At 43.7% G+C, this 21,658-nt stretch overlaps 1 protein-coding gene across 1 annotated transcript in view; it reads right to left on the reverse strand.

Annotated features, from left to right (window-relative positions):
* The window catches only part of hace1 (HECT domain and ankyrin repeat containing E3 ubiquitin protein ligase 1), a 62,575-nt gene that overhangs the window by 39,547 nt on the left and 1,370 nt on the right, over nucleotides 1-21,658 (reverse strand). The window contains exons 2-11 of the mRNA XM_030724720.1: nucleotides 20,513-20,567; nucleotides 20,214-20,303; nucleotides 11,280-11,384; nucleotides 10,642-10,717; nucleotides 10,413-10,544; nucleotides 4,062-4,144; nucleotides 3,721-3,817; nucleotides 3,516-3,617; nucleotides 3,329-3,435; nucleotides 1,968-2,118 (exon numbers count right to left, since the gene is read on the reverse strand). Of these exons, the coding sequence (XP_030580580.1) occupies nucleotides 1,968-2,118; nucleotides 3,329-3,435; nucleotides 3,516-3,617; nucleotides 3,721-3,817; nucleotides 4,062-4,144; nucleotides 10,413-10,544; nucleotides 10,642-10,717; nucleotides 11,280-11,384; nucleotides 20,214-20,303; nucleotides 20,513-20,567 (998 nt within the window). The remainder of the gene's footprint in view (nucleotides 1-1,967; nucleotides 2,119-3,328; nucleotides 3,436-3,515; nucleotides 3,618-3,720; nucleotides 3,818-4,061; nucleotides 4,145-10,412; nucleotides 10,545-10,641; nucleotides 10,718-11,279; nucleotides 11,385-20,213; nucleotides 20,304-20,512; nucleotides 20,568-21,658) is intronic.

The following is a 21,658-nucleotide window of genomic DNA, read 5'->3' on the forward strand; positions in this document are numbered from 1 at the left end:
TCTAGGCGTAGCCAGGTGGCGGAAGGCTTCTTCCTTGGTGGCCTCAGAGTCTCATCTCTGCTTTTTGCAGATGATGCGGTTCTGTTGGCTTCATCAGGGGGGGGCCTCCAGCTCGCAGTGGAACGGTTCGCAGCCGAGTGTGAAGCGGCTGGCATGAGAATCAGCACCTCTAAGTCTGAGGCCATGGTCCTCAGCCGGAAAAGGGTGGAGTGCCATCTCCGGCTCAGGAACGAGTTCTTGCCTCAAGTGGAGGAGTTTAAGTATCTCGGGGTCTTGTTCACGAGTGATGGGAGAAGGGAACGGGAGATCGACAGGCGGATCGGGGCTGCTTCTGCAGTGATGCGGACGCTGCACCGGTCCGTCGTGGTGAAGAGGGAGCTTCGCGTAAAAGCGAAGCTCTCGATTTACCGGTCGATCTACGTTCCTACCCTCACCTATGGTCACGAGCTTTGGGTAGTGACCGAAAGAATAAGATCGCGAATACAAGCGGCAGAAATGAGTTTCCTTCGAAGGGTGGCTGGCCTCTCCCTTAGAGATAAGGTGAGGAGTGCGGCCATCCGGGAGGGGCTCAGAGTAGAGCCGCTGCTCCTCCACATCGAAAGGAGCCAGTTGAGGTGGCTCGGGCATCTGATTAGGATGCCTCCTGGCCGCCTCCTGGGTGAGGTGTTCCGGGCATGTCACACCGGGAAGAGGCCCCGTGGTAGACCCAGGACACGCTGGAGAGATTATGTATCTCGGCTGGCCTGGGAACGCCTTGGGGTCCCTCCGGATGAGCTGGAGGAGGTGGCTGGGGAGAGGGAAGCTTGGGCTTCTCTGCTTAGGCTTCTGCCCCCGCGACCCGGCCCCGGATAAGCGGAAGAAAATGGATGGATGGATGGAGCTCCCCTGCTACTTTAAGTGTGACAATGCAGCAGGGAGGGCTGTAGCTACGGTGTCCTATGTGGACCTATCTGTATGCAAACTGGTGGGGGTCAAACCACTGGGGTAGAAGTGCTGGTATGCGACCCCGGAGTAGTTTATTGAAATCCTTCATCACCACTGGGGTGAGTGCAACTGGCCGGTTGTCACTGAGACTAGAGATGTGGGGTTTCTTTGGCAGAGGGAATATAGTGGCAGATTTCAGGCAGGATGGGACAGTGGACTGGGCCAGGTAGTGATGGAAAATCCTGGTGGCCGGTGCCAGAAAGACTGTGCTGGTTGGCGCAGTCTTTCAGGATGTGTAAAGGGATGCCATCAGCCCGCAGCGTGCGCCTCGTTCTAGCCAGAAACATTTCACAGGCAGGCACAGTCGGACTGAGGGGGGTGGGTGCTTCCATACCAAAGGACCTCTAGCTAGTACTAATGGCTGTGCCGCTAGCTAACTGTGACAATATCATTTGGTTCCGGTAGCTAACAGGGGAAATTCTCAGCCCGGTGCTAGCTGGAACCCTGCTCACCTTATATATATACCTCTATAATGAGTCCTGAGGTGCTGTGGGCCACATGGTGTGGTATGGCAACCTCTGTAGGCTTTACCTCAAAACAGGCAAAATAGTTCAGTTCCTCTGCCAGTAAGGTGTTGCCATCTGAAGTGCCAAGGTTGGCCCTGTGGTTGGTGAGGTGCCGGACTCCCTGCCTTAAAGTGGGCGCCAGTTTGGCTCACTAGGTGAGCAGGCCCTCATATGCCCTTCGGCTGAAATGCAGTGGCTAAAATGCTTTATGGTGTTTTATATTTGGTTGCCAACCTTTACCTACCAAAACATCAAAATATTGTTGCAGCAGTGTGCTGGTTTTTTTGGTCAGTGGATTAGTCTGCTCTTTTTGTTCTATATTTTTTCACATAAAATACAAAACTCTTTATATACTACTAGATTTCAAATAAGATATAACTCAATCATAATTTTAGAAGAATACCCACCAGACATCACTTTTGGTTTCAGGGGTGCACCTGCAGATGTAGGTATGTGGTATAAATACAGCCTGCTAACCTTAAAAACCTGGCTGCGTGGTGTCTTGTTGCCATTGTAACCCATGTCGTTGCCACTGTTCGGTGATGAAGGCCCCAGACGGAACACATGGCAGAAAATACGAACAATTCTCAGCAGACTCTTCATCTGAGCTTCATAACTGCTGGACAGGCTGAGAAAGGACAGAGGGAAACACATCTTAGCATTGATTTAACTTTTGTAATAGTTTCTAACAATACATAGACTTAAATTAGATGCTGTTTGTGATGGTCTCCATGTTTTAGGTCTTTTTAGGCTTTTTATCTGGAAGCCTTTAAATAGGTCTGAGTCATTAGGTTATTTAACTAGATTTTTAATAGTCTTCAATAACCAACAGTGTATTGCCAAAAGCATTCTCTCACCCATCCAAATCAATGAATTCAGGTGTTCCAATCACTTGGCCACAGGTGTATAAACCAAGCATCATGCAGACTGCTTCTACAAACATCAGTGAAAGAATGGGTCGCTCTCAGGAGCTCAGTGAGTTCCTGAGAGCCATGATAGGATGATACCTGTGCAAGTCCAGTCCTGAAATTTCCTCACTACTAAATATTTAAGATAGAAGCATCAATAATTGGAAAGACTTCTTTGAACAGTCTAGTAGGAATGGGATCTAACAAACATGTTGCTGGTTTGGAGGAAGTAACTATTGAAGTTAACTCTGAAAGATCAACTGGAGCCAAAGAGTCTAAACAAATACCAGCAGTGCTGAAAGCAGCCGAACATGAAGATCAATCTTTGAGATGGTTATGAATAATTTTTTCTCTAATGTCTAAAATTTTATTTGTGAAGGAATTCATGAAGTCACTACTAGTTAGAGTGAAAGGAATACTCGGCTCTACAGAGCTCTGACTCTTTGTCAGCTACAGTGCTGAAAACAAACCTGGGGTTGTGTATTAATGATTTGGGAGATATACGATTGTCTTGCTAATTTTTTTAGTTGTTGAAGCAGTGACGTGTGTTTGTATATATTTCAATGTGTGAAATGACACAGATTTACAACTAAAAATGTTTTTATGTTATATAAAAAAGAAAAACATCACACCTCGTGTTTCTATGGGTCCAATATTCAAAACAATTTCAATCAGCTCTGTGTTACCAGTGTTATCAAGCCAAGTTTTAGTTAGAAGAATAAAGTCCAGTTTATTACTAATAACGGTGTCATTAATAATAGGAGTCTTATTTGCTAAAGGCTTAACATTAAGAAGTGCAAGTTTAAATTACAGTGAGTGAGTGGCATTAGTGAATTGGGACAAAGTGGGTTTAATGAGATAAACCTCCCAAATAAAAATGCCTGTAAAGACTGTAGAGACCCAAGAACACTGAAATATGTTTACTATTACCTGAGAAGCTTGTGCCCATTGGTGGTAGCCACTTCAGCAAGACTGGTCAAGATCCTCTGGTAATGGCTATCACTCTGCTGAGACACATGCTCCAGAACCTGCCTAAGCTACACACACAGAAACACATCTAACAGCTGCAAAGTATCAGCTGGACTTCTGTAGGACATCAGACACAAACTAATGATACCATGTTCTCTTTAATGTCATCATTCTGCGTCATCTGGATAAGAGTCAAGAACAGCCTGCTATGGTGCTGGATGAGAATCTCACAGGTCTCCCCATATCCTCCCTGAGGAAAAAACCAAACCAATCAACCACAAATCAGAGTAACAAAAACTCAACCACACCACAATACGAGGAGGAAGAATATTTAAATGTGCTGAAATACTCACCTGCACACAGACATCCAGTGGAGTGATTCCATTCTTGTCAGCAATGTACTTAGCACCTCGAGACAGAAGGATCTGGGCTGTGTCTCTCTGGCCATGGCTAAAGAATAACACAAAGTGAGTTTCAGTACAGCTGGAGTAAAATACAAGGCTAACCATCAGTAGTTTTGAATATTGTAATACTTCATATTTCGAGTTATTCAAGTGACAGGTAAATTGATAGTGGTAAATAGCCATCCACTGAAAAGAAATCCACTGATGCATCTGTAACCCTGAAGATCAAGATGGTGTAAAAAAGCTCAGAGCACACAGATTACTATTATTATTATGACTGATGACATTACCTGCATGCAAAGTAAAGAGGTGTTGCGCCAGAGACGTTTGGTCGGTTGATGTCAGCTCCACTGTCCAGAAGACAAAGCACTGTCTGAGCAGACATGATACATGCTCACATCACACATGAAGTATTTAATATCAGAAAGAACACGAAAACAAGAGCTCAACAACAATCATCAACACAATAAGACCCATTGGTGGCTGCAGTTACATGCAAATATATTTTTCAGTCTGATGGGAGATTTGAAGTATAGTTTTCATGGGGAGCAATTTACGAATGCCTTTATTAGTCCCACAATGGGGAAATTACAGTGAACAGAACACCCATCCAAGAAATACAAACACAGAGACAAACAGGGGGGGCAGGTGTCTGAGGTCATGCAGCCGTTTTACCGGCGCTACCTTTAGCAGGAAAACAGAAAGAGATACACTGGGATAGGTAGGTTCAAAAAAATCCTCTGGTACTGTGTTCATTATGAACACCTTATGAGGTTCCAAAAACACCTCAGCAAAGCAGCAGCACATTTAAAGCCTGGAGAGCACTAGGGTGGGTAGGGGAGGGGCTGCCAGCGGAGACGAGCAGGATGCTGTGATGGACACACAGCTTCCGGACCAGCAGGTCATGATACACTCCTGATCAAAATCTTAAGACCAGTTAAAAAATTGCAAGAATTTGCATTTTGTACTATTGGATCTTAAGAAGGTTCTAAGTAGAGCTTCACAATGCTAAAAGAAGAAATCGGCACAAGAGACAAAAACCTTTGAGCAGGGAATTTATTGAAAACTGCATTTACACTCAAACATGATTTTTTCATATATATAAATTAAATAATCTAAGAAATAGAATATATAGATATCTAACTACAGAGAAAAGTGATCTGGTACCTGAGCAGTTGGCACAGATATTGCACATTGCATACTGTTCATGTATTGCACAGTCAGTGGTTTATTTCACAGAATATCATCAGTGGCCTTAAAGAAGCAGAGGTCTATTGCAGTGTTGTTGTCAGTGAGAGTTTGTTGGTCTGACAGCTTCAGGATAGAAGCTGTTTCGCAGCCTGGTTGACCTTGCTCTGATGCTGTGTAATCTACAACCTGAGGGGAGAACAGTCCGTGGGCAGGGTGGGAGGTGTGCCCAATTATGTTGGAGGCCCTGCTCCTGCATCAGCTGACATAGGTGTCCTCTACAGTTGTGAAGGTGCTGCCGGTGAACTTCTGGGCAGACTTGACCACTGTCTGTAGAGCGCTCCTGTCAGAAGTAGAGCAGTTCCCATACGACACGGTGATGCATGTTGTTATGATGCTTTCAGCCACACACCTGTAGAAGGAGATGAGGATTTTGGTCCCCAGGCCAGCCTTCTTCAACTTCCTAAGGAAGCAGAGTCTCTGAACTCTGGCTTTCTTGATAAGACAGCCAGAGTTCATGTTCCAGGTGAGGGTGTTAGTGATGTGAGTCCCCAGATATTTAAAGCTGGAGACAACCTCGACTGCTGCTCTTCCGATGCACAGTGGGGACAGCAGATGCTGCTCCTCCTGAAATCCACAATCACCTCCTTGGTCTTGGCCACGTTGATGCAAAGGTTGTTGTGCTTGTACCAGGTCTCCAAGTGTTCCACCTCCAATCTGTACTCCGTCTCGTTGTTATTTGAGATGAGTCCAACTGCTGAGTCATCTGCAAACTTAATGATGTGGGTGCGTGGGAATAAGTAAGTAAGCAGCATGTACATCAGAGGGCTGAGGACACATCTCTGAGGGGAGCCAGTGTGAGGGTGATGGCGAAGAGGTGATGTTGTGGATTTGAACTGTCTGTTAAAAAATCCAGGACCCAGTTGCAGAGTGAGGAGCTCAGACCAAGCATGTCCAGCTTGTTAACAAGTGTCCGTAGGATGATTGTGTTAAACGCGGAGCTAAAGTCCAGGAAGAGCAGCCTGATGTAGGAGTCCCTGGTCTGCAGGTGGGTGAGAGCCAGATGGACTACCTCTGAGATAGCATCCACAGTGGACCTGTTTTTCCTATATGCATACTGGTGAGGGTCAGTGCTGGGAGAGATTACTGATTTGATCTGTTCCATGACCAGCCACTCAAAACACTTCATGACTATGGGTGTGAATGTTATTGGCCTATAGTCATTCATGCATGACATAGCTGAGGTCTTAGGAACAGGGATGATGGTTGCTGTTTTGAAGCAGAATGGGTCTATTTCCTGTGAGAGTGTCCTTAAGCTGACAGCCTGGTGTTCAGAGAACAACCTGGTACTGAACACCATGAAATCCAAAGAGATCATCATCGACTTCAGGAAGCACAGGACTGACACAGCCCCCCCTCTACATCAACGGTGAGCGTGTGGAGAGGGTCCACACCTTCAGGTTTCTTGGTGTCCTCATCTCTGCTGATCTCTCTTTGTCAGATAACATCACAGCTGTTATCAAGAAGGCTCAGCAGCGACTTCACTTCCTGAGGGTCCTCAGGAAGAACAACTTGGACTCAAACCTGCTGCTGATCTTCTACCGCTCATCCATTGAGAGCCTGCTGACCTACTGTATCACAGTATGGTACGGCAGCTGCACTGAGGCAGACAGGGTCAGGCTTCAGAGGGTAGTCAAGACAGCACAGAGAATCGTTGGCTGCCCTCTCCCCTCCCTGATGGACATCTACACCTCCCACTGCATCAGCAGAGCAGGAACATCATCAAGGACAGCTCACACCCTGGCTTTGACCTGTTTGACCTGCTGCCCTCTGGCAGGCGCTACAGGAGCATCAAAGCCAGAACAAACAGACTCCAGAACAGTTTCTTCACCAGAGCAATCACCACCCTGAACTCACACACTCACCCACTGTAACTGTGCAACACCCACATCTCTGTGCAATGTTATATTTGTCATGTCCTGGGCCGGTGGCCCAGTGTTTTATGTTCTTTTTCTGTTATATGCTCGGATTATGTTTTGTTATCTTTTGTATTTGTCCTCAGTTTGTTATTTCTTGTTCCTTATGTTTTCCTGGTGTCAAGTCTGCGTCTTTGTCTCCCTCTTCTGTCTTCCTGTTTTACTTTGATAGTTGTCTGGTCCATGTCTGTTGTCTTCAGTTTTGCTTCCCCCAGTCTAAGTAATCAGCGTCACCTGTGTTCCCACCTGTTTCCTCTTCCCTCATCAGCCCTTCTGTGCATTTAAGTCCCGTGTTTTCTCTGCCTGTTGTCGCGTCGTCTTCGTTTGTTCTCCGGCTGTGTCTCTTACTCTTCCTGGAATTAAGTTTTGTATATTTTTTGATGCCTTGGTTTTTCTTGCTACTAGCCCTGCCTAGTCCGGCTTTATGTTGTACCCCTGCAAATAAAAAGAGAATTACCTTTTACCTCCGCCTGACGAGTCCTGCTTTGGGGTCCCCTCTTTCTGCCTGCTGCACAGCCGGGACGTGACAATATTATTCATACTGAACAATATCTATCACTCCTATAATGTGTAATATCCAATATTCATTCACCAAAGTGCAAAACTCACACACTGTACATCATGTTTATATGTATATACACTGCCTGGCCAAAAAAAGGTCACCACCTGGATTTAACTAGCAAATAGGTATGAGCCTCCTATTGGATAATTACTGCATGGGCGATTATCTTTCAGCTGGCAACAAGTTATTTAACTGGTGCAATGAGTTGCTTCTCATCTCTTAAACAACCCTCTCAAAGACAGGGTTGTTTAAGAGATGTCAGTCTGTTTGAGAAGGGTCGAATCATTGGCGTGCATCAAGCAGAGAAAACATCTGAGGAGATTACAGAACTGGAAGGATAGTGGGGACCCATCGTCTTCAAGGAAGAAATGTGGCCAGAAAAAAATCCTGAATGATCGTGATCGGCGATCACTTAAACGTTTGGTGAAATCAGATCGAAGAAAAACAACAGTAGCACTCAGGGCTGTGTTTATTAAAGTAAGAGCATTTCCACACACACAATGTGAAGGGAACTCAAGGGATTGGGACTGAACAGCTGTGTAGCCTTAAGAAAACCACTAATCAGTGAGGCTAACAGGAAAAAAAGGCTTCAATCTGCGAGGGAGCATAAAGATTGGACTCTGGAGCAATGGAAGAAGGTCATGTGGTCTGATGAGTCCAGATTTACCTGTTCCAGAGTGATGTGCACATCAGGGTAAGAAGAGAGGCAGGTGAAGTGATGCACCATCATGCCTAGTGCCTACTGTACAAGCCTGTGGGGGCAGTGCTGTGATCTGGGGTTGCTGCAGTTGGTCAGGTCTAGGTTCAGCAACATTATGTGCTCAAAGAATGAGGTCAGCTGACTACCTGAATATACTGAATGACCAGGTTATTCCATCAATGGATCTTTTCTTCCCTGATGGTGGGGAAGTAGCCGGAAATGCACAGACGTTTCTCAGAAGGTGCGCTTCAGGTTACATTGTAAAACTTCAAAAATAAAATATTACAGCTAATAAAAATATCAGGCCAAGATTAACAGAGTTATGGCATTTTTCTATAACAAAGTCAGGGCTGCAGCTCCATCTGGTGACAGATGACTGCGTAACCTTTATGCCTGTTTGGCACCGGGTATCAATTAAAATCTTAACAATTAGGCCAGTGGTTCTCAAATCCAGGCCTCGTGGCCCGGTGTCCTGCAGGTTTTAGATGTGTCTCTGCTTCAACACACCTGAGTCAAATATAGAAGTCATTAGCAGGACTCTGGAGAACTTGACTGCATACTGAGAAGGTAATTCAGACATTTGATTCAGGTGTGTTGGATCAGGGACACATCTAAAAGCTGCAGGACACCGGGCCACGAGGCCTGGATTTGAGAACCACTGAATTAGGCTAACCGAATAGAACGTCAGGTACCAACCAGTGACAATAGTGACAATTAGTCCTAGTTGAGCACATCCCTCATAATGACCATTACAAACAACAAGAGATAAAAGCATGAATAATTATAGCAAGTTCAGCCTTTGACAGTAGTAATGTGAGATTTGAAATATTCCTTAGATCGGGGCTCTTCAACTCCAGGCCTCAAGAGCCCCTGTCCTGCAGGTTTTAGATGTCCCTCTGCTTCAACACACCTGAGTCAAATACAGAAGTCATTAGCAGGACTCTGGAGAACTTGACTGCAGACTGAGGAGGTAATTCAGCCATTTGATTCAGGTGTGTTGGATCAGGGACACATCTAAAACCTGCAGGACACCGGCTCTCGAGGCCTGGAGTTGAAGAGCTCTGCCTTAGATAAAACAGTTCCAGATTTTTGAAGTGATGTTCAAGGGACGCTGAACTATCAAAAATAACACCCAATTTCTGAGGCTTGATTGAACAGAAGATGCTAAGGAGCTGATATGCCGCCTAGTTTCTGAAATCATATGGTCAGGAGAGATGAAGTTTTTCTCTGTTATCAGTATTTAGCTGAAGTAAGCTGCCATTTAACCATTCCCTGATTTTGGTCAGGCAATTACTTAAACTAGACAATTTATAAAACTCAGAGGCACTGAAATAACAGTATAACTAAATGTCATCAGCATAGAGATGATAAGAAATAGTATTATAACATCTAATAATTTGGCCTCGAGTGAGTATATAAAGCAAAAAGAGAATCTGATCCAAAACAACCCCTGAGGTACTCCACAAGGCAGAACTGATGTTTCAGACATCACTTGATTCATCCAAACAGTAAAAAGATCTCTCACACAGAAAGGACATGAACCGCTTTAAAACACCAGTAATCCCAAGAAAGTCCTTAAGCCCCTTCATCGATCAGCAGTATCAAATGCACAGATGGGATCCAATAAAACTGTGTACACTCCAGTCTGCTGCCATCAAAATGTCACTAGACACTTTAAATAAAGCGGTTTCAGTGGAGTGCAATTTGCAAAAACAGATTGGAAAATGACCACAACATTGTTTTCCTCCTAAATCTTTGACACAAAACGTAATTTGGATATTGGCCTGCAACTGTTTGGAAGAGATGGGTCCAAATATGGTTAATTTAATACTGGCTCAACAACAGCCAGTATTAAACGGCTCTTATAAGTGATGTCACATGTAACAGCAGATGTTGTGAATGGTATATAAGCTGACACTTTCAGTGCTCATGCAGGGAGAAAAGACAATTGACGGTCTCTCCATCCACGAGTGTTCCATGCGGCACTGTTCTTCCTTGTAATAAATTTATGTTATTCAAATCCACACAGCATCGCTATCAAGACACAACAACAGCAAAAAGACTCTGGTGCTGCTCTGATCCAGAGTCACTTTACTATCTGGGTACACTCACCACCAGACATTAAAATATAGTGTGTAAAAACAGTTTTTTTAGACAAACAGTAGTATAAAATGTAGTAGCTTTTAATTAAAAAGGCTGCTTCTAATTTGCTTACTGTTTTGTGTCCATTCTGACAGGCTACATGTAGGGCTGTCTGGCCCATGGCATCCTCAACGTCCACGTTGGACACATGCTGGACCAGATCATGCAGGAGTTCTGTTCGCCCATTGACTGCTAACCAGTGGATCTGCATCAGAGGTTACCATGGAAAGTCACTATCCTGAATGATTGTTCATTAAAAAACAATCATTCATGATTCAACTAGAGGATTCTAGTCAACTCACAGCAGTCAGTCCCTCATTGTTGCAGATATTGACATCAGCATTATATTCCAGCAGTTTGCCCATACACTTCTTCTGTCTGAGGGAACAGCAGAGGAAAGGGTTCAGTATCGTTGTCATTACATACAATCACTTTGTTTCACATATTTAAACACAATCACCCAGAAGTAGTCATCTTCAGTTTCATCAGCTAGTAAATACACATAAAAATCAAATCTACTAATAAGCCATCTAAAAGAAAGTGATTCGTCCAGTTTCTCTCAGCATTTCATAAATAATAATTACAGCAACAATGCAGTGAGTTTATTTTGCAGGGTAAATAATGTCGTTATTAGCAGCCTGTCATTTGGTTCCAAAGTAGGTTTCAGTATTTCAGTGTTTGGTCTGAGAAGAGTCAGCTCATGAACAGTTAACCTGAACATTATAAATCTCAATTTAAGAAATGAAGTTCGAGATTTGTTTTAACACACAATAGTCAGTTGATCTATAATAGAAAATAGTAGATGTATGGTTGTTAGCACTAAGAAACTAGCAATATGAAATCTTCCATGAAGATGCACCAAAGTGACCAGCATGATATGAAACAAAATTTACAGTAAGACATTAACCAAACAAGAGTCAGCATAAAATAAACATCGTACCCATTCCTAGCAGCAAGGTGAAGAGGGGTACAACCAGAGATGTCCTGATAGTTTGGGTTGGCTCCCCTCTTCAGCAGCAGGACCAGACACTCCACCGACCCACAGCTGTGCAGAGAAAACAGGGAAGCTTAGACCAGAGCAGCAGAGCAGCCTCGTGCACATTCAGTAAGTGGTTGCTGGAATTGCTTTCTAAAATTGTGGGGTTTTACCTTACAATATAGAAAACCTTGAGGTGACTGTTGTTGTGAATTGGTGCTATATAAATAAAACTGAAGTGAATTGAATGTACATCACATACTGACTGTGCCGTCAGAAAAGGAGAAACAGTGCATTTTCATTCGACGTGTCTTTCAAAGAAGTTGTGTGTTTCAGAAACACCACAGGACACACATATTCACTGAAATCACTTTCCTCACAACACCTTTCCCCTCGAGTATCTTAAAGTGTTGTTTCAATTATTGAGATGAGCCTGAATGAAAATCAGAGGTTTTATAAATTAGTGTATTGGTTATCGTGCAGTTTGAAATCCACAAATGTACTCTCTCAGTTCATGCATCAAAGTGCAAAATTATTGCTATCCATGTCTTTCTATAGCTTGAAAATTACCATTACTTTCCTGCCTAAAGATTTTGCAGCAGCAGAGGAATGGATCATTGTTCAGCTCATTTAATTTCACTCAGAGTACAGCCTTGAAACAGGGCCCACAAGGCAGCTTTAGTACTGGTGGAAGCAACACTAGTGAGATGTAGGGTGTGAGACTGAGCCCAGTTTATTTAGGATGGGGGAATTTAGCCAGCTCCTGGTCCCCCACATAGGGGGTGAAAAGGGTGGAATATACACACAAACACGGCATGTAATTTGCTTATCTTTTTGGATAGTTTTTGTGTACATTTGGGGAGCATAATGGTGCAGTTAGCACTGTAGACAAATGTCCTTGTTATCTGGTTAGCCTGATGCCTCCAACCTCTGCTGCAATTTTTAATTATGTGTGCTTTACACACACGGAGTAATGACATGTTTATTAAGTTTTAGTTTGCCATCACCAGAGCAGTATACTTATCCAGAACTTCAACAATTTCAAAGTAACAACAGCCAGTGACTGGCAGACAGTATGTGCTTGTGATCTTTGTTTATGGCTTACGGCCACACCACCCTGGCCTCGCTGGATTTCATCTGGAAGCTAAGCAGGGTCAGGCCTGGTCAGCTTTAGAAGTTTCACATCCTCACTGCGTACGACTTTGGATACTGTGGCTCCTCTGAAAAGGAAAGCTTCAAATCAGAAGTGCCTGACTCCGTGGTATAATTCACAAACGCACAGCTTAAAGCAGATAACCCAAAAGCTGGAGAGGGAATGGCGTCTCACTAAATTAGAAGATGCTCATTTAGCCTGGAAAAAGAGTTTGTTGCTCTATAAAAAAGCCCTCCGTAAAGCTAGGACATCTTACTATTCATCATTAATTGAAGAAAATAAGAACAACCCCAGGTTTGTTTTCAGCACCGTAGCCAGGCTGGCAAAGAGTCAGAGCTCTGTAGAGCCGAGTATTCCTTTCACCTTAACTAGAGCGTTCTCTCAGCAGTAACTGTTCTTTGTTAACAGAGCTGAATGTTGCAGTTGCATAACCCACTGATGACCTGCTGAGATTGTTGTACAAGGTAGGAATTGTTTGTTTTATTGGAGCAAAATTTAAGATATTGGCTTGTTATTGTTAGCCAAAAAAAGTAAAAATAATAGCTCTTATTTCTCAGGCACTTTAAGAAAAGTTACTGCCAATATACACTACTCACAAAAAGTTAGGGATATTTGGCTTTTGGGTGAAATTTCAGGACGAGCCTAAAATGCATTCAAACCTTTACAGGTGAACTTAATGTGACCTTCTCTAAGCTTCTGATTGCACATGTCCAACTGTTAAATGTTTCAGAACTTTTTGCACAAGTTGCTGTTCTCTAACGAGGAGCTTAACGGCAAAATTCACAACAGGTGTTTGATCCTCGAATCGACCAATAAATGTCCTGGTTCATGCTGAGGACGACTGTTTAAACACCAGCTCTGATTGAACCAGGACATTTATTGGTCGATTGGAAGACATTGTGATGTAATGTTATATTAGTCTTTTGTTGACAAAGGAGAATAATCCCAAGGTGAATGTTGCGTAACTCACTGGTGACTGTGTGCTGTGATTTTTGTATCAGAATAAAGAGTAAGTCCAGTGTCGCCGCACCATCCTTTCTGCACAATAGACATTAGAGAACGGATCCACCATAGACTCTCAGAAGGTTCACAACAGTTACACAAATATGAAGAACAAAATAAGAAATCAAGAAGGGACGAACATTTTTTCATGGCACTGTATTTAATTAAGCAATTAATTTGTTAGTAAATGCACAGGCCTAAAGTGTGAACTATTTCTTTTTTTAATTCTGGAAGTAACACAGTTATCAAACAGCCCTGCTGTTATATTTTTGATTTCACTAAATGCTCATCAGGACACTGAACCAGTGACTACAACATGCTGTAGTTCCTCTCAGCATTTCATATACAGCACTTATAGCACCAATTCACAGTTTTGGGTTCATTTTGCAATACAAATAAATGCTTTGAAGTAGGGCTTCAACATAGAGTAACTCAATGTGGCATTCCTGCTCTCACAGGAGACGGACACATTTTTCTCTGCTCCCCAGCCTTCCCCATCTACCCCTGCTTTTTGCTGCTTCGCTGCTTAGAGCGTCCCTGTACACATCCCCGAACTGGAATTTAAATTATGGATCTGGTCAGCTGGTCTCTCAACACTATTGATGGTCAAATTCTCATCACGAGGAGATTGGGAGAAGGGGAACCCTCTTTCCTCCGGTCCGACTACATACCCAGCTGGCTATGTTATGGTAAGCAGTGTTTCCCCCACATTTGCAACTAAAAATAAACCTGCTATAGAAACATATCCAGGAGCATGTGTATGAATAAAAAGCATTACAACATTAAGCCAGTGCACATCCCAGTTTTCTCAACAGAAAGATAATAAAACAGCAGCGCTGAATATGATGTTGACATAGATTAACGCACAGTCTGTCTATGCACAAATGGCAAAGAGCAACGAGGTGGAGCCATTACAGAGACTGTGAGCTCAGGCTGAGAAGTGAAATATGGTGTCCTAAACAGCAGAGCTTGTTATTGTAATCGCCATTAAAACTGTTCCTGGGTAAAAGCTGGCAGGAACCCTTGATCAAACCACCTGATCAACAAGCGCCAACGTGAAGAAAAGTGAAATTTTCAGTTTAAAACAGCTCTTTGTTTTAAACAACGAAAAATCTACAGTAAAGCTGCACAAGTTAAAATAAAATGCGCAGATGAAATGTTAACTTTAGCTTTCTGAAAGCTGTCGACAGCCGTCCTACTTGATAGCGCAGTGATGCCTGCAACAAGCCCTGGGGGGAATCTAAAGGGGGGCATAGGGTGTATGAAGCCATATTTATTTCAAGGCTCTGGTAACATTCAAAGCACAGAATAAACCTCGGTTCTGGGAATGCTCATATGCTCCTTTAAAGGCTTACAACCACATATACTCACTCATTCACTAGCACACTTAAAAACTCACACACACAAACAAAAACACATTTACATGGACATACACCAAATTTACCTCATCCAGGAGATACAATACTCTCAGAACTCTTTTTGCTTCCTCTTAATGTGAGAAAGCAGACAAAAGATAGAGCTATTATTATTTTATGCCTTAGTTTTGGTTGTATACATGCCTTGTTTTATTTTTGCCTCTGTGAATAGCCACCTTATTGTGATAGAGGGGTTTGTGTGTCCCAGTGATCCTAGGAGCTACGTTGTCCCGGGGCTTTACCCCCTGGTAGGGTCTCCCATGGCAAATTGGTCCTGGGTGAGGGGCCAGACAAAGAGCAATTCCATCAATCCCTATGGAAGATACACCAAGTGAACTATTTACCATGCCTGGGAAAGGGTTACTGGGGCCCCAACCTGGAGCATTAGCCCATGGTACCTGGCAAGGTGCAGCCAGAAGAGGAGACATGGACCGGCCCTCCTTTGGGCCCACCACTCGCAGGAGGGGTCGGGTGCAATGTGTGTCGGGCGGTGGCCGAGGGCGGAGGTGGAGCGATCCCTGGCCAAAGGTGACATGGAATGTCACCTCTCTGATGGGGAAGGAGCCTGAGCTAGTGCGTGAGGTTGAGAGATAGATATAGTCGGGCTCACGTCAACGCATGGCCTGGGCTCTGGAACCAGTCTCCTGGAGAGGGGCTGGACTCTGTTCACTTGTGGAGTTGGCCTTGGTGAGAGGCAGCGAGCTGGGGTGGGTATTCTTGTATCCCCTCAGCTTACAGCCTATAGATTGGAATTTTTAATGGTGGATGAGGGTTGCTTCCCTGCGCCTTTGGGCTGGGAAACGGGTCCTGACTGCTGTTTGCGCTTATATGCGTGACAGTCTGGAGTACCTTCCCTTTTGGAGTCATTGGGTCGGGTGCTCAAAGGTGCTCCATCCGGTGACTCCATTGTCCTGCTGGGAGACTTCAACGTTCACGTGGCCAATGACAGTGACACCTGGAGGGGCGTAAATCGGAGGAACGGCCTCCCCGATCTGAACCCAAATGTTTTTTTGTTATTGGACTTCTGTGCAAACCACAGTTTGTCCATAATGAACAGCATGTTCGAAAATAAGGATGTCCATACATGCACGTGGCACCAGGACACAGGTTGATGATGAATTTGGTAATCGTATCATCAGATCTGCGGCTGTTTGTTCTGGACACTCAGGTGAAGAGAGGAGCTGAGCTGTCAACTGATCACCACCTGGTGGTGAGTTGGATCGGAGGTGAGGTGAAGGGAACCATCAAGCTAAAGGAGGAATCCTATCGGGCTTGGAGGCAGCTTACGGGTACGACAGGTCAAGCAGAACGCGGATCGGGCAGTGGCTGAAGCAAAAACTCAGGTGTGGGAGGAGTTCAGTGAGGAAAAAGACTTTCAGACGACCTCGAAGCGATTCTGGCAAACCGTCAGGAGACTCAGGAAGGGAAAGTGATGCTCTACTCACAGGGTATATAGTGCTGACTTCAATTGATGTTAGTCGGGCAGTGGAAGGAATACTTCGAGGACCTCCTTAATCCCACTGACACACCTTCTGTAGTGGAAGCAGAGTCTGGAGACGAAGGGGACAACTCGCCCATCAGTGAGGTCACTGAGGCAGTTAAACAACTCCTTGATGGCTGGGCCCCTGGGGTGGATGAGATTCACCCTGAGTTCCTGAAGGTGCTGGATGTTGTAGGGCTGTCTTGGTTGACATGTCTCTGCAACATCGCGTGGATATCTGGGGTGGTGGTCCCCATCTTTAAGAAGGGGGACCGGAGGGTGTGCTCCAACTATCGGGGGCTCACACTCCTCAGCCCTCAGCACTGTACAGTGCCATGCAGTAGAAAGTCACACTTTCTAAAAGTATAAAATAAAACTTTTAAAAATATACAAAAAATAAAATGAAATGTATAAAAAATATATAAATTATTATAAATATAGATAAGTATAAACATATAAAAAGTATTGCAATTTGGTGAATGAATATTGCACATTGTAGGGGTGATAGATATTGTTCAGTATGAATAATATAATACTGCACAGTTCATGGAAAGTAAAAAATTAAATAAGAGAGAAAACTAAATAGCTTGTTGCTGTTTCTTCTTTCTGGACTTTTGTCCTGATATCATATCAACAAAGAAATTTGCAAATTTTAATCAGCTTGAAATGTTCTAATTTACCCTGATGTTATTTTCAAAGAAAACTATTATATCTTATTTAATGTGTTGATGAAAAAGTTGCTGTATCATGGCCATTCAAATTCATATTGCTGATTAAAATATTTTCCATTTTAGAGACTGTTCAATAAAGGTTAATCCTGTTTGGCCCTCGACTTAGACTGTGTTTGTAATCTTGGCCCATTCTGTGATCGAGTTTGACACTCCTGTTTGAGAGTTAGTGTGATACCTGTTAATGTTTGTACAGGTATGTTTCTGTTAGCTTACCTGTCAGAAACAAGCTCTCATGGATGATGTTTGCTGAGTGGCACCATTTCAGTGACGAGTGAAGTTCAATAGGAGAAGCTACATGGCTCCTATTTGTTTCCTCACATTAATATCAGCGTTCATTCTGAATTATAAACCTCTGCATGAACTGAATCATCTGGAAACCTTTCAGCTGTTTTTGGACGAAAAAATCTTTTTGTTTTAATTTGAAGCCTTATTTGAACTTTTGGACAGAGGCCATTTTTATTTGTTTGCATATTATATTTTTATTTAAAAATAAAAATTCATTCACTTTAATATGCATTGTTTATTTGATATTTATTGTGAAGTCACATTAACGTTAAAATACACTGGATTAGTTTCAAACTCGTATTTCTATGGGTCATTACTTTAATTGTGAGAAGAGAACAAGGTGATGTTAGGTGGGTAGGCTTAAACAGGTGAGGTTAGACTGAAATAACCTAATCAAAAAAATAATTGACAGATTAGCCGACTACCAAAATAATCTTCAGTTGCAGCCCTACCGGCAATAAGTTGAATTAGTTTCCTGTGGCTGCTGGATTCCACCAGGGCTGCCTTTTGATGATTGCTGTAAAGACAATCTTTGGAAAGATTGTCTTTACAGCAATCTTTCCAAATTATTTGACACTGATGGTCTTTTTATAGTCGAGCATTTCTTTGTCCAAGGCTTTCCTCGGTTCAGAGGATACACTATCTTGGCAGTTTCTCTCCCCACTTCAGCTGTTCTTTCCCAGTCATCTGGTAACTCTTCCCTACCACCCAGAACCTGTCTCAGCTCCTCCGTGAAGTCTGCACAACATCCTTCCTTCTTTAACTTCCACCATTTAATCCTCACCTTTGCCTTCACTTACTTCCTCTTCTAGATTTTCAAGGTCATCCAACAGACTGTCACCCAATGCTGTCCAGCTACATTTGCCCCTGAAACCACCTTGTCTTCTACCTGTATGAACCTCCTTCCACTCTTATATGTTACCCTATGTTCTTCCCTGGTGCTGCTTCCAGCTGACAGCATCATTCTTGCTCTCAACACATCCTTTTTTCCTTCTCATCTGTGTTCACGTTGTAGGGCCAGGGCTGCTCTTTGTGACCAATTCTGTTCATAATTTTTATAGACAGAATTTCTAGGTGTAGTCATGTGGCAGTCCTGTTGGCTTCATCAGGTGGTGGCCTCCAGCTCGCAGTGGAACGGTTCACAGCCGAGTGTGAAGTGGCTGGCATGAGAATCAGCACCTCTAAGTCTGAGGCCAATGTCCTCAACTGGACGAGTTGCTGCCCCAGGTGGAGGAGTTCAAGTATCTCAGGGTCTTGTTCACAAGTGACAGGAGAAGGGAGCGGGAGATTGACAGATGGATCGTCTGCAGTGATGTGGACGCTGCACCGGTCTGTCGTGGTGGAGAGGAAGCTGAACATGAACCCGAAGCTGTCAATTTACCGATCAATCTACGTTCCTACCCTCACCTATGGTCACGAGCTTTGGGTAGTAACTGAAAGAACAAGATCACGAATACAAGCGGCAGAAATGAGCTTCCTCCGAAGGGTGGCTGACCTCTCCCTTAGAGATAGGGTGAGGAGTGCAGCCATTCGGGAGGGGCTCAGAGTAGAGCCGCTGCTCCTGCATATTGAGAGGAGTCAGTTGAAGTGGTTCGGGCATCTGACTAGGATGCCTCTTGGGTGAGGTGTTTCAGGCATGTCCTACCTGGAGCAGACCTAGGACACGCTGGAGAGATTATATCTCTCAGCTGGCCTGGGAACACCATGGGGTCCTCCCGGACAAGCTGGAGGAGGTGGCTGGGGAGAGGGAGGTCTGGGCTTCTATGCTTAGGATGTTGCGCCCGTGACCTGGCCCCGGATAAGCGGAAGAAAATGGATGGATGGATGGATGGATGGATGGATGGATGGATGGGTGGGTGGGTGGGTGGGTGGATGGATGGATGGATGGATGGATGGATGGATGGATGGATGGATGGGTGGGTGGATGGATGGATGGATGGATGGATGGATATATGTTATATTGACATTACTGAACTTGTGATTATTTGTGTATTTTTACATTTAAGAAGCTGTTTTTAATATGATTTTATTATAGGACATAAATACAAAGGGTTTTGTTTTCTGACATGTTGTATGCAGTTAAACTATTAAAAACTTCAATTGCAACTACTAAAAGGGAACCCAATGAACAGTTCATTTTAAAAGACTTGTTTTTTCTCTTTTGAATATTCATTATTGCTCATTAACCCTATCACACTGACATGGGCACCAGGGTGGCTCAGAGGCTGAGCAGGCAACCACATACATATGCCACATAGCGGTGCGGGCGGCGCAGGCTCGAGTCCCGGCCTGTCGCCATTTCCCACATGTCTTCCTCGTATCGCTCCTCCCAATTTGCTGTCACTGGCAGTCGCTGCTGAAGCACCCATTATGTACCCTTACCTGCCGTGAACAGCTGTTTAAAACTGAGCATATCACCGCTGAGTGGGCTGATCAAAGGAATTTTTAATTATTGTAATTCTGCAACCGTTTGTCCAATTGGAAAAATTTAAATGTTGTCTGAAAGCTGAGAAATTGCACTTCACACACAACATACGGTCATTATGGTAATTGCTGCTGGAAGTCCAAGAACAGTGTCACTTTTGAAGTACGCTGTGCCACATTCAAAATGTTCTGCGTTATAAGGTTAATAAGGCAAAAGTATTTCTTTTCCAATTACTCGATTAATCGATGGAATACTCGAAAGAACACTTGATTACTAAAATAATCAATAGCTGCAGCTCTACTCTGAAGAAATCTCTTTAATATTCAGTAAACTACAGATCTAATGTGAGAAGTACCTTTGATATTAATTAGAGGTTTAAAACAAGAAGAGAGTAAATTGCATCTTACTTGGCAGCTATGTGCAGCAGACTCCTCTTCACTCGTCCAAAAGCGTAGTTCACATCAAACTTGGAGTTGAGCAGCAACTCTGACACTGACCTGAGTGAGGAGGGAACATGGAAAAACGTTTTTTCTGGAAACAACAACCATTCCCTTTAGCTCTGCAGTGGTAAAAGATGCGCAGAGGCAGATGAAAACACAACTTGTTCAAAGCAAGTAGACATACCACAATACACGTATTCTACTGCAAGCACAGTCAGCCAAAACTAATACACAACTCATGGCATACAGTCTGGTTGGATATGTACCTGTGCTGGTCAGCCATGACCATTGGCATAAGTGTGTACACCGCAGTCTCATTGTCTATGGAGTGAAAAACAATGCAGAAATGAAAATATCAGACAAAACTAACAGCTGATAAAGACATTACACTTCCTATAAACAGAAGTGGGCCAATCAAAAAAAAACCAACCGAGGGTGCCTTAGTAAGGCGCTGGACCACCACATACCATGAGAACAGCTTCAGTGTTCCCGAAACGCCTTTGAAACACAATTCTTCCAAAAGATGTTCACTCATGTCTAACACAGTCCAAATGCCCCAGAGGACTTAAGCTGGGCTGAAATCAGGTGACAGCATATGATTTAGATCATTTTCATCCTCATCAAACCATTCAGCTCTGACAAGGGGTCAGCCTTCATGCCCAGTGATGAAAAAAACAACACATCAGCATAGAAATATTTGGGGGAAAAACAGGATCTCTTAGAACAACTTAGCAGTGGCCCTTCCTTTAAACCTTTGCAGACCAGTTCACACTCCACATCCCAGTTTTATTCAATCATTAGGAACAAAAAAGGGATCATCACTGAAGTTCAGAGTGATTTCACCAGCAAATTGTTGTCCCCCCCCCCCAAAAAAAATCACATTCACCTTAGTGTCACTTCATATTTTTTGCCTGTTCCCCCTAGTTGGAGAATCACTGCTCTATCATTCTCTCAGTGGTACCAACCTCTCTGTTCTTGATGATGGCTTGACCACATCCTGCACTCACACACTCAGTCATGCGAGGACGAGCTGGTCGTCTGTTTTTCCTTACATGTTACATTTGAATTAAAACTAACTAATTCAGTCCCTTTTGTGACTGAAGCCTCAGCCATCTGCATCCCAACAACAGACCTTTCAAAAGTCACATTGGGTGGCTGTGGAAGTAGAGCAGATTATCTACTGATACGAATGTTGGCGGTTCGATTCCTGGCTGCTCCGGGCTGCATGCCAAAGTATCCTTGGGCAAAATACTGAACCCCAAGTAGCTCCTAATGTGTTCATCGGAGCGTGAATGTTAAATAGAAAGCACTTAGACACACGTGGTGAAATGTTGTATAAAGTGCTTTGTTAGATGTTAGATTCAACTCATTGTCATTGTGCGCACAAGGCACACAACAAAATGATCGTTCCA

This window comes from Archocentrus centrarchus, unplaced genomic scaffold, assembly GCF_007364275.1.
Source record: "Archocentrus centrarchus isolate MPI-CPG fArcCen1 unplaced genomic scaffold, fArcCen1 scaffold_40_ctg1, whole genome shotgun sequence".
NCBI classification, from domain to species: domain Eukaryota; kingdom Metazoa; phylum Chordata; class Actinopteri; order Cichliformes; family Cichlidae; genus Archocentrus; species Archocentrus centrarchus.